General features: G+C 33.0%; 2 protein-coding genes across 2 annotated transcripts; both read left to right on the plus strand.

The window, feature by feature from the left end:
* Positions 1-2,431: 2,431 nt before the first annotated feature.
* LOC103489397 (diphosphomevalonate decarboxylase MVD2, peroxisomal) lies at positions 2,432-8,188 on the plus strand. Its single transcript, XM_008448546.3, has 10 exons — positions 2,432-2,897; positions 4,357-4,555; positions 4,995-5,058; positions 5,755-5,818; positions 5,959-6,039; positions 6,463-6,549; positions 6,758-6,915; positions 7,015-7,063; positions 7,352-7,476; positions 7,603-8,188. Exons 1-10 carry the CDS (start codon positions 2,670-2,672, stop codon positions 7,820-7,822), a joined length of 1,275 nt encoding a protein of 424 aa, XP_008446768.1. The 5' UTR covers positions 2,432-2,669; the 3' UTR covers positions 7,823-8,188.
* A 1,233-nt stretch (positions 8,189-9,421) lies between these two features.
* On the plus strand, positions 9,422-16,350 carry LOC103489395 (probable aspartyl aminopeptidase). The gene is made up of 10 exons (XM_008448544.3): positions 9,422-9,611; positions 9,711-9,801; positions 10,149-10,284; positions 10,530-10,802; positions 11,467-11,614; positions 12,143-12,382; positions 13,298-13,430; positions 14,233-14,414; positions 15,143-15,255; positions 16,062-16,350. The coding sequence occupies exons 1-10, from the start codon at positions 9,453-9,455 to the stop codon at positions 16,168-16,170; spliced, it is 1,584 nt and encodes a 527-aa protein (XP_008446766.2). The 5' UTR covers positions 9,422-9,452; the 3' UTR covers positions 16,171-16,350.
* Positions 16,351-16,353: the final 3 nt, after the last annotated feature.

Genomic DNA, 16,353 nt, shown 5'->3' on the forward strand with positions numbered 1-16,353 from the left:
ACAACCAAGGGATGAAAAATCGAACTATTGATATTTAGAATAACACTGATGACCTCTTCAATAAGTTATTTAAGATAGACTAACTTTATTTGTTTTATTTGAATTACTTAAATGATACGAAATTATTGTTTGAAAATATAGTTGTCAACTTTTAGATCATCACCAAATTAAAATTTGAAAATGTAATTAGAATTTTTAAAATATCCAAACTAATAATAATAATATTTAAAATATATAAATTAAATTAAGACTAAGAGTTACGAATTAAAACCTTTTTAACTTTTAACCTAAAAAATATTTTATATAATTTGAAACATGCATTAATAAAATAATCGCATTATGTTTTGTCTTAAACCATTCAAACGTGAATTTTAATCTAAAAAATCGATTGTTTGGTAAACATGCAAAATCAAATAATGACTTATAAAATAAAATTTTGTCATTACTCTTATTCAACCTTTGAATGTATTTTGGCTTTTTTCTATTAAAGAAAAGAATTGTGGTTCGGCCTTTGACAATGTCAACGTTATATTTGATTATTTAAAATCTATATTCTACTCAACTAGAAGAGTATATCAAATAATTATTCGTTTTCTTTAGAAGAAAAACTATATTGTTTTTTTTAAGAACTCAAATAATTATAATTGGTAATAATTTGTAATAAACTAACATAAAACAAACAAATAAATAAATATCCATTTGAGAAGACTAGTGAGTGCCGTTCTATTTCTGCCACTTGAAAATTGAAACAATAACTTTAAGAACAATTTTTCAAAGGAGTAATAATTAAATATTTACCTCAAAGAGTTTTTTTTTAATAGAAAAAATTGATAATTATTTATATTTAATATAATAGAACAATTAAAAGACAAAATTTTTTAGAATTGATTTTTTTAATGAAATAGAAATGTTTTGCCCAATGTACTGTTTTTTTTTTTTTTTGACAATTTTTCTATATATGTAAAATATAAATGATGTAAATTACATAATAGATAATTATATCATTAATACTATTTAAAAACGTATAAATTAAAATATTACCTATAGCCTTAATATTTTCGTCTCGATAATTTTAAATTTCATTTTATTTAATTTTTATATTTTTAAATATCTAATTTTAGTAGTGTATTTTCAATAAATATTTTAAAATAAATTTGTTAGTTTTTTTTTTATAAAGGATCTCTTTATCTTAAATTCAATTATTTTTATTATTTAAACAATTTTGATAATAAAAAGTAATTTATTGAAAGTGTAAATTTAATTAACACATAAAGATTTAAAACAATTACCCACAAAAGAAAATTAGTTGCAATAGTAATTTAGATATATGATAAAATAAGTAATTAATACACCTATATTGAGGTGCCAGGCAGCAGCTGTATTGATTGACTAACAGAATCTCGTTGATTGCATTCTGAAGTTTTTTTTTCTTTTTCTTTTTCTTTGAGAATATTATGTGTATTATAGTTTTTAATGAAGGAAAAATAATTAGGTGTGTCGTTATATAAAAAGAGATATAAATATTGACGACAAATTAGTTGAACCATTGTTCGACTGTGTATTAATTATATCATTTGTATTTGAGCTATGATAATAGATGATATATAATTAGAACTTTAGATCATGTTCTGAACATATTTATTATGAAGGGGACAATACATAAGAATTTAGAGAGATAGAAGGTTTGAAGACAAAAATAGGAAGCCCAAGGTCAATTAAACCCACGACAAGCCAATAATCACCTATGGTCTAGGAGATTGGTCGTAATGGCTTGGGTAAAACTCTAAGGACCCATTGATAATTTTTATTGTGACCAACGAGACAACTCAAAGAACATATGATAACTCACAAAGACCTTAATAGGATCAATGAGATTCAAATGAGCTATATACGAGGGACTCAAGATAATTCACAGTTAAACATAGAATACCTATTGAGGACCTCACTTGACTTATTAGGAAAGTCAAAAAAGCGGAGAGAATTCATGAAAAACCAGATGTCCTAATAGTACCATTAAAGACTTATGTAGAATACTAAATAGTACCACGGAGGTCCTAAAAGTACCTATGAGGGCTCATAGAAGTCCTAGTATTATCACAAAAGATCCATAGAAGGCAATTTTAAAGGATGTATCAGTATCATAGAAAGAGTTATACTATCTTTTTCTTTCTAAAAATCATACGAGATTTTAATATATTTGAACTCAAGCACACACAAATATGAAGTTTTACTCATTTATAAATACAAATATCAAATTTGTTATATTTGTCGTCAATTGAATTATGCTCGATTTAAAAGAAAAGAAAAAAGAAACTAAAAATGGTACAATGTTGATCACGTGGTTACATTGGTGTGCACGTGATAAACACAATTTATCATCAATAAATAAAAGGAAAGTGGGGGTAGCAATCTCCAAGCAAGAAGGTGTAGGCCCCACAGAAAGCAAATTTTCAATTTCAGAAACTCCAGCAACCCAACAGTTCCCACCCGCCCTTCTTCCCATCTCCACCTCCAGCCTATAATTCCTCCAACCTCACTGCCATTTCCTCCCCCCACAGATCTCGCTTCTCTTTCTCTCTGTAGATTCATTTCCAGCGTTTTCTGTTCTTTCCCCCCCTCTTGAAATTCTTCCAATTCTTTGTCCTCTTTGATCGGCAAGCGTTGCTTCCATGGCGATTTCTAGAGAGTTGGCGGGTCAAAAATGGGTGTTGTTGACCACTGCACAAACGCCCACGAACATTGCGGTGATTAAGTATTGGGGAAAGAGGGACGAGGACTTAATTTTGCCTGTCAATGATAGCATTAGTGTTACGCTTGATCCGAGTCATCTTTGTACCATTACCACCGTTGCTGTTAGTCCTGACTTTGAGAAGGATCGGATGTGGCTCAATCGCAAGGTAAGGTTTCCTCGAATCTCTCTCTCTCTTGCTCATTTGGTGAAATTACATGTGATTTTGGTGGGTTTTAGTTGTGAAATTTGGTGTGTTCTTTATTGTTGGATATTTAGTCAACGGTGATTTGTGAGTAGTGGAATTCACTTGATTTAGACTGTTGGAAATGATTTTGGAGAAATTGATGTCGGAGTCTGCTCTGTTTTTGATATTTGTGGGAATGCAGTGGAAATTTTGGAATAATTAGGCCCTTTTTGGTGTTGACTTAAGTGATTGAGCCTGGTGATCGGCTGAATGTGGTGGTTCCAGTTACAAAAGCACTTGACAGTCTGTTTATGGCTATAGCACTTTTCTGGAGGAGGTTTGTTCTTTGTCGTTGGGCGATGGAGCTACTTCTTGTTTATCCCTTTCCGCTACTCTTTCTTGTTCTTTTGCCCGTTTTAGTAGGGTAAGTAGTTTTGCCGTCGACCGTTTGGAATGACGTTTTGCATTTATGGAATCTCAAGTCTGGAAGAAACCTTAATGACGAGAAGACTTTTGAGATGGTGTCTTCTTATGTGGAAGTAGAATTTTAGAGGTCAAACATGGCAACGACTCAACAATCAGGTCAATAAGGACATAACGAACTTTAAGGGACTGGATTTAATCCAAAATGGCTATCCACTTAGGATTTAATATTCTATGAGTTTTCTTGATATCCAAAGGTTATAGGATCACTGAGTTGTCATGTGAGATTAGTGGAAGCGCATACAACCTGTTCTAGCAACTCGTATGGATATTAAGGGAAATGTGAACGACTCAGGAGATTGCTTTTTTTGGCCTGGTCTAGTAACTTTCCACTTATCTTGACATTTGGTTAAAGAAAAAAGCCAAATTCAATGTTAAGAGCCATCTTGTGGGAGGTCCAACTTGATAGAAACAGAAGGATGTTATGACTTGAAGTGATTTGATAGGGCCGTTTCCCGTTCCTTCCACCTGTAGTTCCGAAGACTTGTGAACATTCTTTAGGAAGAAATCACTTGCAGCCTCTTGATACTTGCTTACTGAAATCTATCCATATAACGCACTGGTGCATACTGAATTTTCGTATCTTAAATCTTTTATTATGTATTTATTTATATTTTTTAAAATATCAAAGCATATCTTCATGTGTGGTGTTTCAAATTTTAGATCATTGTAAGGATGTTTTTTATCTTTGTTTTCAATATTTTGAGGAATTTTTGTTGTATCAAGAAGTAGGTAGGTGAGGTTTTGTGCATAATGTAAAGTGGGAATATCTTTTTAAGCAAATATCTTATTGTACCTGGTGGCTATGGTATATTCATGTTAGTGTATACATATACACACACATATTATGGAATTTCCTATCAAATTGTAGAAATTGTGATGAAATAAACTCACCATTTCTTTGTTTCTTTTGGTCTTATGCTGGTCCATGATGGTTCTGTTTTTCTGGTTAGTGTAGGAGATATCCCTTTCTGGAGCCAGGTACCAAAATTGTTTGAGGGAAATACGCAGTCGAGCTAATGATGTTGAGGATAAAGAAAAGGGGATTAAGATAGCAAAAAAAGACTGGGAGAAGTTGCATGTATATATTGATTCATACAATAATTTCCCAACTGCGGCCGGCCTGGCTTCCTCTGCTGCCGGTCTTGCTTGTCTCGGTAAACCCAATTTAACTCTTAATATAAAATTTTCTCTTGTTGATTGGTTTTGGGGCTTAAGGTTTTGCGTACATAGTTCAAATTTGTTTATAATTTATGGAGTACTGAGTAATTATTTTTCTTGTTTAAAAAATAAGAATGCCACTTTTCATTGATGTGAAAAATACAAAGGAATTAGAGAGCCAAAGGAGAGGTAAGGTAAGGAACATAGAGGCACGCTATTTCTCAAAGAATTGAAATAAAATGAAATAAGGAGACAAGTGGAAAAATGCCTTTTTCCATTAGATATGTGTAAAGAGTGGGGAAATTTTAGAAATGTTTGCAAAAAGGACCTATTGTTTATCTCGATATGTGGGTCTGAGGATGAGTTTACTTGCATATATACATCTTTAGAAATATTGACCACCGTATATAATTGATTTTCTGTTTGTATCTACAGTCTTTGCTTTGGCAAATTTAATGAACGTCAAGGAAGATCACAGCCAGTTATCTGCTATTGCAAGGTATCCTTTTTTCTTTGGTCTTCTTTATTTAACCAGAAGTCACTTGTCCTTTATCCCTTCTCTCAAATACAATACTATGGTTGGTTTAGGGTGCATTCCTTCCTTTTTCCGGTAGAGTGCTTCTGCTGGTAGAAGATTATACATCTTTTTTGTTTCTTTCTTTGCCTCATCCTTAAGTTTCTAGGTTGCTTTAGTGTTGTTTGTTTTTGCACCCCAAACTTAGTTGATTAAATGATACTGTTTTCTAATTAAAATTGAGGTGGTGCGCTCATAATTTCCAATTTTAACGTTTTGACCTTGGACGCCCATGTTTACTTCTGCTTTGCATACAGTTCATACTAATATTGTTATGCCATATTTATATCAATTATCCCCTTCTATTTGAAAAAAAAAAAAAAGAAAAAAAAAGAAAAGCATTTTGCTAGGTATTATTTTAAATATCATAAATCTTCTGGAATAAGCTTACTGGAAGTGGTTCGGCTTGACAAAGATGTCACTAGTTTTTTATAAGCACAATTTGATGTGTACCTTGATGTATAAAAAGATGAGCGGTGTGTAGTCACATCATAGACTTCTAATGTAATGATGTTCCTTTTTCTTTAAAAAACTGTTATCTGATATTTCATTGAAATTTTTGCTATTTAATGGCATTGATTCATATATTACAAAGTAATCAGAACTATGTAAATCATTTAGGCAAGGTTCGGGAAGTGCATGCCGTAGTTTATACGGTGGATTTGTGAAGTGGTGCATGGGAAAAGTAAGTTTATCTATTCACACATTTAAATTTGCGAACTTCAGGAATTTGACTGGTTCTTTTACGCATATAATTCTGCTTTCTGATATACATTAACGAGAATAGTGCTTATGCTTTCTTTTTTGTCTTGTACCCTCCTAAAGGAAAAGGATGGAAGTGATAGTCTTGCAATTCAACTTGCGGATGAGAAGCACTGGGATGATCTTGTAATTATCATTGCTGTGGTATGTAGCTTTTCTCACCTTTTTTATGACAAGAAATAAACATAATCGATCATCATGTTTTTTCTTATAAGCGAGGGGAGAACAAACTGTTCACCAATTGGACACAATGGAGTGATTTTTTTTTTTAATCTTTTATTTTTACAGTTTCTATTGGATCTCTGGTTTCATAGTCCGCAGTTTAAGTTGCCTTGGGGCCTGTATAATCGATGATGATGTTTTCTATTGTAGTATTGCCCATAATTTAGAAGTCACAAAGATAAAAGTAACGACTACAACTTAAAACATGGGTAGAGTTGTGAAATGAACTATATTAAATAATATCCAATAGGTGTCATATATTTTTCTTCTTTTTCATTTGTCATGACTATGCGCTGAGTATGGTTCTTCAGGAATATTATCTCATTTTCTATCTTATTTTTCAAGGTAAGTTCGCGACAAAAGGAAACAAGTAGTACATCAGGAATGCGGGAAACTGTAGAAACAAGTTTGCTTTTACAACATAGAGCTAAGGTATTCTCAATCGTCTTGACCGCTAATGGATATGGTGTTTAACAAACTTTGAAATTTCATCGGTTCTTTCCATTCTAGGTAGTCTTTTAATGTCTGCTATTAGGTCGTGTTGTTTCTTGGTTTTTAACCATTTTTTCAGTGAAAAATCTTTGTGCTCCGTAGCCAAGATACATTTCTATTCATCTGTTTATCTCTGTTCTTGTTACAGGAAATTGTACCAAAACGTGTGTTAGCTATGGAAGAAGCTATCAAGAATCGTGATTTTGTGTCCTTTGCACAACTGACATGCAACGATAGCAACCAATTTCATGCAGTCTGTCTCGATACTTCTCCCCCAATATTTTACATGAATGATACATCCCACAGGCAAGCTTAATTTCTCTATCCTTCTTTCTTTTTCAAGTTACCTGATCCACCTTGGAATCTTCGTCTTCGTTCCATTCTGACAAAGAAAACATGTTTCAGGATAATTAGTCTTGTCGAGAAATGGAACCGTTCTGAAGGAGAACCTCAGGTCTGATTTTCCCCATTCTTGATGCATGTTGGCAGATATTTTAAATATTGTTTTACTTTATGTTCTCCATTATAATTTTGAGGAAGTAAGTCGCTGATAAGCTTTCATCAGCTTTCGATTCAGTAATTTGAACCAATCTTAGATGAATGAAAGAGCCATTTGAAAAGAAAGAATCCCAAATGAGAGCATATTAGAAATAGAAATAATAAAAACAAAAGGCAGATTACCTTGTGGCTTACCTCTTCAATTGCTGCTAATTATTTTTTCTGATTTCAATCAAATCCCCAGGTGGCATATACTTTCGATGCAGGGCCGAACTCGGTTCTGATTGCACGTAACAGAAAAACTGCTGTATCTTTGCTTCAGAGGTTGCTATTCCAATTCCCTCCAAACCCAGAAACAGAATTAAACAGGTAACTGGAATTTGAGAATCAATCTTGTGCATTCAACTATTACGAGATACTCATATCATGGCATGTAGTTTCACACTAGTCATCTGAAATTAAAATTTGTCATCTTACTATTCTTTATCCCATCAGTTATGTTCTTGGGGACAAGTCAATTCTTCAAGATGCTGGGATTAATAGTGTTGAGGATATTGAATCCCTGCCACAACCTCCAGAATTTAACAGTTCATCTCAGAAATTCCAGGGAGATGTCAGTTACTTCATCTGTACCAGACCGGGAAAAGGGCCAGTCGTGCTCCCCGAGAGTGAATCTCTACTTGACCTGAAAACCGGGCTCCCTAAGAACCTCTAGAGAATTTTATTAGTCCTGTGCAATATTTTACTGAAGGTGTGACTCTGAGAGTTCAGGTTAGACAATCAATCAACTGAATATTCGAGCCAATTTTCTGGAAATATGCAGTTCTAAGGTAGACTTCTGTTTGTTGTTATGTTTAATTCTGTCAGTGTTTTTGTTCAATAGCACACAAACGAATAATTTCACTCAAGATCATCAATTCTGGGAACCTGTGAATGGTCAACTTCCAAAAATTGTATGAACAAGTTATTTATTCATTGTCCAACAAATTCAGTGTCTTTAAGTCTTGTATGCTCGTTTGTGTAGAGTAAGGTCATGACAAAATAAGTGAATTGAGAATGAATCTTCCCTTTTTCATTTGTATGCATCATGTTAGTTGATATCTACAGAAGCTATGAGCAAATCCAATTTTTTTTTATGTTTGTGACAGTTAAAATTCTGAATGGGTAATGTTTTAGTCAAAGACATATGATTTAGCTCCTGGTCCAAGTACAGTAAACAATCTTTTGATTAGAATAATTTTGGCATCGGTTGTGAAAACAAATACAAATAGATATTTTAACCCACTAAAAGTTTGATCTCTTAATCAGCGACATATATTTTAACCACGTGAATTAAAAAACAATATGGCTTATACAAATAATATAAATAAGATTAAAACACTTTTTTTTTATATAGTCCTAACATGCGTTAACGTTGGAAGTACTGTTTTGCCTTCGAGAAAATTAGTTGAAAACGTAGATTTTAACTTTTAAGCATTTGGAATGACATTCCAAACAAACTCTAGGTTCATTTTCTAGAAAAAATAATTGATAAAGCTAATACAGACATTTCATTATTACTTTAAATCTTGAATACAACAAGTTAGCGTCAATCCACCTTCATACTATAAATAGCTGTCAAAATGGTTAAAAAAAAAGAAAGAAAGAAAACAAAAGGCACGTCACTTAGATGACTAAAATTCAAAGTTTAAAGTTAAAGTTGCAATTTGATCCTTATAACGCAAATAAAATAAGAGTTCAGCGTCTCATAATCATAAAAGAAAAAAAAAATAGATTTGATAAAATATTTATAAAATATAACAAAATTTTGGATTCTATTGCTAAGTCTATCGTCGAAGAATCTGAAATTTTATTATTTATAATAAATATTTTAGTTTATTTTATTATATTTAAAAATATTTATTTAATCTTTGTAATATGATAAAACTTATATAAATAGTTCTTGAAGATATTTATGATATCGCATTAGAACTAAAAAAGGGTTTTTTTTTTAAAAAAAAAAATCGACAAACTATCTACGGTCGATGAAATTAACAAACTATTTACCTTTCATATATAATAAACTATCAAAAACAAAAAATTTTACAAATTATTTTTCTATAAAAACCTAAATATTTTATCAAATATTATATTTTTTTACAATTTAGCTTCAGAAATTATAATCCTAACAGCTAACTTTGACGATTTCCCTTGAAAATACGTTAAAAAGGAAGATGGGAAGTGCTCGATTGGAAGGGGAGAATTGGTAAATATCTAAAGTAATGGGGCCAAGAAGCAATTTACCAAATTCAAATATCTCTTTATAACAAACAACAATCCATCCTGGTGAAGAGTCGGACGAAGAAATGGCGGCAATATCGCGGCTGCAACTGCAGCTTCTCCACTTCACTCCTTCTCTCAAATCGCCTTCGATCTTCTCGAGATTCCCTCACTTCTCTCGCTCTTCTCCTCGTAAATTCTTACCTCCTCGCCTTCTCTGCTCCGTCTCCGATTCCACTCCTCAGGTTCATCTCGGTTTCTCTTTTTCCATTTGAATTTAAAATCATATAATGTGTTCATGTAGTTGACCGTGTTGCTCTCTCGTTTGGTTGTTTATGTTTTAGAATTCTTCTTCGGAGGTTGGATCGAGTTCGAGCATTGTTGGAGACCTTCTCGACTATCTCAACGAGTCCTGGACTCAGTTTCATGCGACAGGTACTGCGTATTCTATTGTATGTGTATTATCCTTTATCGCTATGTTTTTTTTTGGTGTTTAGACTCGGATAGGAGTTCCTTGCGTATTTACTGGCTAATAATACCTAATTAGCGCTGCGACTGCTAGTTTTATATTATGTAGAGTGACGTGGATAAAGTTTATTGTTAAATTGTTTTGGATTGACGCGTTCATTTATTGTTTTTCATTTCTCATCTTGGCGACTAATTTTTGGGATTCTTGATGGCGGATTCTTATGTAGTTTCGATTCGACATTCTAGTGATAGAATTTGTGATACTGATAGGTCCTTATTATTCTTTTATTTTTTATTTTTTCTCTTTCTCGTAGCTGAAGCGAAACGGCAATTAGTTGCTGCTGGTTTTCATTTGCTAAATGAGGATGAAGAGTGGGACTTAAAGCCTGGTGGATGCTATTTCTTTACACGAAATATGTCTTGTTTGGTTGCCTTTTCCATTGGAGAAAAGTGAGTTCTAGAAAACTTCTTCTAGTTTTTAGATCTGCAAATGATTTCGGTTATTTGTAATTTCAATTACGCGGCTTATGAAACTACAGAAGAAAGTTGTCCCGATTCCTGAGTTTTATTTCCTTTTGGCGATTTTTTTTTCACCTTTGCTACATGTTTGAAGGTTTTCTTTACCTCTTACGATTTCTTGCTGTTTTAGTTGGAATTAGTTTAGTTTCGTTGGTGAAGCTTTATCTGTTCTACAGGTATGTCCCGGGTAATGGATTTCATGTTATTGCTGCTCACACAGATAGCCCATGCCTAAAATTAAAGCCGAAGTCTTCGTCGAAGAAGTGTAATTGTCTAATGGTCAATGTGCAGACATATGGCGGTGGTTTGTGGCATACTTGGTTTGATAGAGATTTGAGTGTCGCTGGAAGAGTTATAGTGAGAGGTAGTGATGGTTCATATTTGCACAAACTTGTCAAAGTAAGAAGACCTCTATTGCGAATTCCAACCTTGGCAATTCATCTTGACCGGTTTGTTCCTTGTTGTTTTTTGTATTATTTAATTTCATTCATGGTCGATCTGCTAAAACATAATCTTATAATACTATGATAAGGGAGGGAAATGGTGTAGTTCTATGGTATATGGTGCGGAACTTATTCAAAAGGTCCAAAGGACTAAGTATGCAACAAATGGGAATTAAATGCTGTTAGTTCTATGGTGCCTTTTCTAATAAGCGTCATTATTTGTGGCTTGTCGGCTTTTGATTATCAAAAGTCGTCATTGAGTAATTGACTATATCCTACTGGCCGATGCATGGTTGAAGTTTCATATATTACAATCAGTTTTTGTGATTTTTTAGATGACAATTTACCAAATTCTTGCCCATATAGCCCTCACTTAATTTTTTGGATTTTAGATTTCTAACATAGGAAGAGTAACAAATTATAAAGTTTTAGTGATGTCCCTTTTAAACACATTGTTCATATTTTTTACTATATTATACATGATTTTTTTAAAACATATTCTAAATGTTTTGGTTTGACTTTTGGAACCAAAAGAATAATATCGATTGTCGACTCTCTAAATTTCTTTTCCAAAAAAAGTTTCTCGACTCTCTATATGAGTATCATGAAAGAGCAAGTGTTCATTTACTATTCCCTTTTCTTCTTGTTGTGGTGATCTTGGTGTCTGCAGCACAGTGAACCAGGATGGGTTTAAGCCAAATTTAGAGACTCAACTTATTCCATTGCTGGCAACAAAGACCGAAGACAATTCTCTTGAGTTGAAAGATAAAAGTAATGATTCATTTTTGAAGGATGCCATACATCCCCTTCTGAAGCAGGTATTGTTTTATTCCTTTAACAACTATTAGTATTGTTTAGAGAGAGGGGGGGGGGGGGGGGGGGGGGGTTAGTCTCCAAGATCATGTCATGCAGTTATTTGGTGCAGTTACTCCCACACTCAGAATTGGAGCAAATTAGATCACCGAGAAGTTCTTTATGAGGGACCGACTTGGGAATAAATGAAAACATGTTGCACTCTGTGATCTGAATCCAATACGTGTCCTATGGACATTACCCCTGAAATTTTCTATGGTATGAAAGAAAAAATGAAAACATAATTTTTCTTAAGCCAATGAGTCAAGTTAGCTGAGTGGTAAAGTGTGGAAAAGAAAGTCTCTTAAGCCAGCATGCATGGAAAGGTCATCTTCAAATTTTTTGAAAAGATTTGCATAAACATACTTTGTTGCTGAACTAAAATGTTGTGAGTTATTCACCGATTGGTTGGGAATTGGAACAAAGTTGCAATATGGTGAATTTGTAGCCAAACTAAAGACTATTTATGAGTCGGTGCTTTACGTGATTGCCAGGTCATATCAGAAGAGCTCTGTTGTGCAGCTGATGACATAGTGAGCTTTGAGTTAAACGTGTGTGATACACAACCTAGCTGTCTTGGAGGTGGAAATGAGGAGTTTATCTTCTCAGGAAGATTAGATAACCTTGCGTCAAGCTATTGTGCATTAAGAGCTCTTATTGATTCTTGTGAATCTACTAGTGACTTAAAAACTGAGCGGGCAGTTCGCATGGTTGCTTTATTTGATAATGAAGAGGTAAGATTTTTATTGTGTACTTTGTGAATGATATGTGGATTGTAAGTTATGCTTCTCGGGAACTGGTCAAAGGTCTTTGCCTATTTGGTCTCTCGGCTACATAATTTCTTTTCAATTAGGTCAAGTTTATTAATGATGAGATTTTACTGCCCACTAAGTAAAAAAATATGAATTTTATTTCTGTTTTGTTCAGCCTTGTGAATTTTCTATGGAAAGAGATGAATGATCATCATTCTGTACTCTGGTGGTGTGAAAAGCAATACATCTTCCAAGCCCCATGGCTACAAAAGAGATCAGAAGTATATAGGAGGAACTGATGATAGTTTGTCTCTTCTACTTTACATGATCGTAAAATGAGGGAAATCTCTAGTATAGGCTTCTACAATTGAACTTCCAACTGCCATTTCTGTGTATAACCTTTGTTAGAGGGCATCGCAAAGACATGTTTCTTATTCCATACCTCCAAAGCTATATTCACTTTTTTCCATATAGCCTATTCCAGGGTCGGAACCCTTCTAGCTTGAATACTATGCTCACTCCAAAGCTATATTCAATTTTTCCATATAGCCTATTCCGAGGTTGTAACCCATCCAGCTTTAATACTATATTCAGGATGATCTTAGTTTTATTCTGTTGGGTTTGAATCCCTTTTTTAGTTAGTTTTTGGCTCCCTTCGTTTTCTGTTTTGAGGGCTGTTTTTCTTTATAGTCTAATTTTTATTTCATAAATGAAAGCTCAGTTATCGGAGGCCATTGATGAACCATCCAAATGGACTTTCCTGCAAATAAATACTCATTGTTTATCTTTTATTCGTATTAATAATCTATTGTTCTCTTCTTTTAAATAATCCTCGTATGAATTCATTTCATGACTTCTGTTTTCTATTTATGTAGTCATTAACTTTTCCTAATTTAGGTGGGTTCAGGTTCAATTCAGGGAGCTGGTGCACCCACCATGTTTCAGGCCATGAGACGCATAGCCAGTGACTTAGCTCAAGGATATGTTGGTGAAGGTGCTTTTGAACGTGCTTTTAGGCAATCTTTTCTTGGTACGTTCCAACTCAAACTAAAGAAGGATTCTTTTTGAAGAATCAGTTACTATACACACGTCTGATCTAGCTGATGGTAGAAAAAGTAAAACATATTGTCAGACCCCTAGTTAGGAAAATATTAGTATTGTTATTAGTAGGGAAATGATAGTAAACAGCTAGTGAGTTTGTGAGAGCTTTTAGTTATAAATAGAGGTGGCGAGGTTGAGAGAAAGATGCGAAAATTTAGTAGAATCTTAAGTGTGAAACTTTTGGGAGGGAGTAGCCCTCTCATAAGGCTATAGTATATCTTAGCTCCCTTTGATATTGCAATATATTTCTGTCTTTTAGTGTTCTTTGTATTCTTGTTATGTGTTAACCTAAGAAATATGAAATAACTTAGAAGTGTTCGACGTACTATATTTTCATCCTAAATTTATTGTGAATAGATGTATGAACATGAAAGTTGGATTTGGTATGATTTAATTGCGAACGCTTTTTGATGACAATGCATTTCTACATGAACCTTTCTGAATAATCACGGTTAAATTAAAGATTGCTACCTGGCTCTGTCGTGTCAATTGTAGTTTCTTTTTTTCTAGTGCCCCTCTTTCTTATCAAATAATCATTTGCTGCCACCTTTTCCTGACAAAAGATATGGTTATCCTTGAGAGCCCCGAGCATCAATATTATTGTAGGGGCATCAGAACCTTTGTCGAGGCATTGATAATCAGCAGCAGTTGTGAAATATAACTTGAACAAAGCATTAATTTACCATGTTTTCATCTCTAATTGCTTACCCTAAGTATTTTATTGTAAATAGTGTCTGCGGACATGGCCCATGGAGTTCATCCAAATTTCACGGATAAGCATGAAGAACATCATAGGCCAGAAATGCAAAAAGGAATTGTCATAAAGTACAATGCCAACCAGCGCTATGCTACAAGCGGAGTCACTGCTTTTCTTTTTAGAGAAGTAGGCCGAATTCATAACCTACCGACACAGGTATGTAGTGTGTTTGAAATATAGGACGTGTTTGGATTAATTTTTCGAATGTTTAATTTTAAAATAAGTCTTTTCTAAAAAGAACTGAAATGTTTGGCAACTCTGTAAACTAGCATTTTGAAACACATTTAAAATTTATTTTAAACAATTTATTAAAAAAAAGTTCAAATGCAATTGACATTTTTAAAATATTCTTTTTTTTTAGTTATTCCAAATAGATACTTGAATTTCTGCTACTCACCTACCGTTCAATATGATAGATTCTATTATGATTAAAATGCGAGTCCTGTTTCGTTTTAGTCTATTTTTGAACGTCTAATTTTTATTCTAATACTTTCAATAAATTTTAAATTTAGTCGTTTGAAGATATTTTCCTAGAACAATTACTAAATCTAACTATTGCTTTAAAGATTTTATTGAGAGTAGAGTGAAACAATACCTAATCTACTACGGGCACTCGAGCTATACTTTAACTTTCTATTACTTTAGTTCTTGTGGGTGCCTGGCCGATTGTGAAAATTCTGCGAACCATGCTGATTTTCATTCCTATCCTTGTGGCTGGTAATTAATATTAAAAATAGATATGGTCATTTTCTGAATATTAAGCTGGTAGGTGGTTATAACTTCCATTCCTTTTGAGAAAGGATCGGTTTATTTTCATTGGTAATCGTATTAGTTCGCTTTTAAAATTGGAATGTTCACGAAATTGCTGCCTTTGATAATGGTAGGATTTTGTAGTGAGAAATGATATGGGTTGTGGATCTACGATTGGTCCAATACTTGCTTCTGGAGTAGGTATCCGTACAGTGGATTGTGGTATCCCTCAACTTTCCATGCACAGGTATATTACACCTTTGTTCCCCCACCACCCCTCATTAAGGCTTGAACCTAATTTTGAACTATTACTATTTTAGAAAAACACATCACATTATTGGCCTCGAATAGAATCTATCTTCAAGATCCCATTTGACAACTATTTCGTTATTTGTTTTTGAAAATGAACTTGAAAAATTAAGATCCTGTTTGATAACTATTTCGTTATTTGTTTTTGAAAATGAAGTATTTTCTCTCACCCTATTTTATAATGATTTGTATATTTTTTTCTAAATACAATAGTCGAACTATTAGTCTCATTCAAAAAACTAAAACTTTTTTACAATGGTTGAATTCTTAGTCAAATTAAAAAAATAAGAACTTTTTAAATTTTGGCTTTGTTTTTTAACGGGTAGAATATGAATAACAAGAAAAAAAATTGAAGGTACGATTATAGGCTTAATTTTAAAAAACAAACACAAGAAAACAAAAAAAAAAAACAAAAAAGTTATCATATTGACAAGTTATAGAGAATTTTAGGTTAATAACAATACTATCTATCAAACCTTTAACAAATTTGTTTGTTAAAGTAATTATATGTTTTTACTACCAATCTTGTTTAGAAACTGATTATTTTCATAGCCATGTTGACGTTTTTATTTTAGAGTTATATTATAATCCTCTCTTTTTTTCTTAAGTTTGACTAGCCATCTAGTGTTTTTAACTATAATAGTTAAACTACTAATTCTTGCATGACTGTAACACATGCCCACTTTTTCAATATAATAAAAACGTTTAAATGAAACCATAGTCATCCTTTCTGCATATTGGCAGTATACGAGAAATTTGCGGGAAAGAAGATGTAGATACAGCTTACAAGTATTTCAAGGCCTTCTATAAAACGTTTTCGAGCATAGACCGGAAACTGAAGGTGGATGGCTGAACCAAAAGAGGTATCGTCAATTTACTCTTTTCATTTACATTGCAAAAACAAGATGAAATGCAACCACCTTTTTTATATTTTTTAAAAATGGATTTTAAATTTTTGGATTTGTTTTTTGGAACAGAATGACCTTTAACAAATAAAAAAATTAGCGTCATCGAATAGGTGGGGTTAGGATAACCT

The sequence above is a fragment of the Cucumis melo genome, chromosome 10 (assembly GCF_025177605.1).
Source record: "Cucumis melo cultivar AY chromosome 10, USDA_Cmelo_AY_1.0, whole genome shotgun sequence".
NCBI lineage: Eukaryota > Viridiplantae > Streptophyta > Magnoliopsida > Cucurbitales > Cucurbitaceae > Cucumis > Cucumis melo.

Bases quoted from the DNA above. Each gene is read 5' to 3' on its own strand.
- LOC103489397 (XM_008448546.3), top strand. From the start codon at position 2,670: ATGGCGATTTCTAGAGAGTTGGCGGGTCAAAAATGGGTGTTGTTGACC. The intron at 5,819-5,958 runs GTAAGTTTATCT...ACCCTCCTAAAG, and splicing joins TGAAGTGGTGCATGGGAAAA to GAAAAGGATGGAAGTGATAG. The intron at 7,064-7,351 runs GTCTGATTTTCC...TCAAATCCCCAG, and splicing joins GTTCTGAAGGAGAACCTCAG to GTGGCATATACTTTCGATGC.
- LOC103489395 (XM_008448544.3), top strand. From the start codon at position 9,453: ATGGCGGCAATATCGCGGCTGCAACTGCAGCTTCTCCACTTCACTCCT. The intron at 12,383-13,297 runs GTAAGATTTTTA...TTCCTAATTTAG, and splicing joins CTTTATTTGATAATGAAGAG to GTGGGTTCAGGTTCAATTCA. The intron at 14,415-15,142 runs GTATGTAGTGTG...TGATAATGGTAG, and splicing joins TTCATAACCTACCGACACAG to GATTTTGTAGTGAGAAATGA.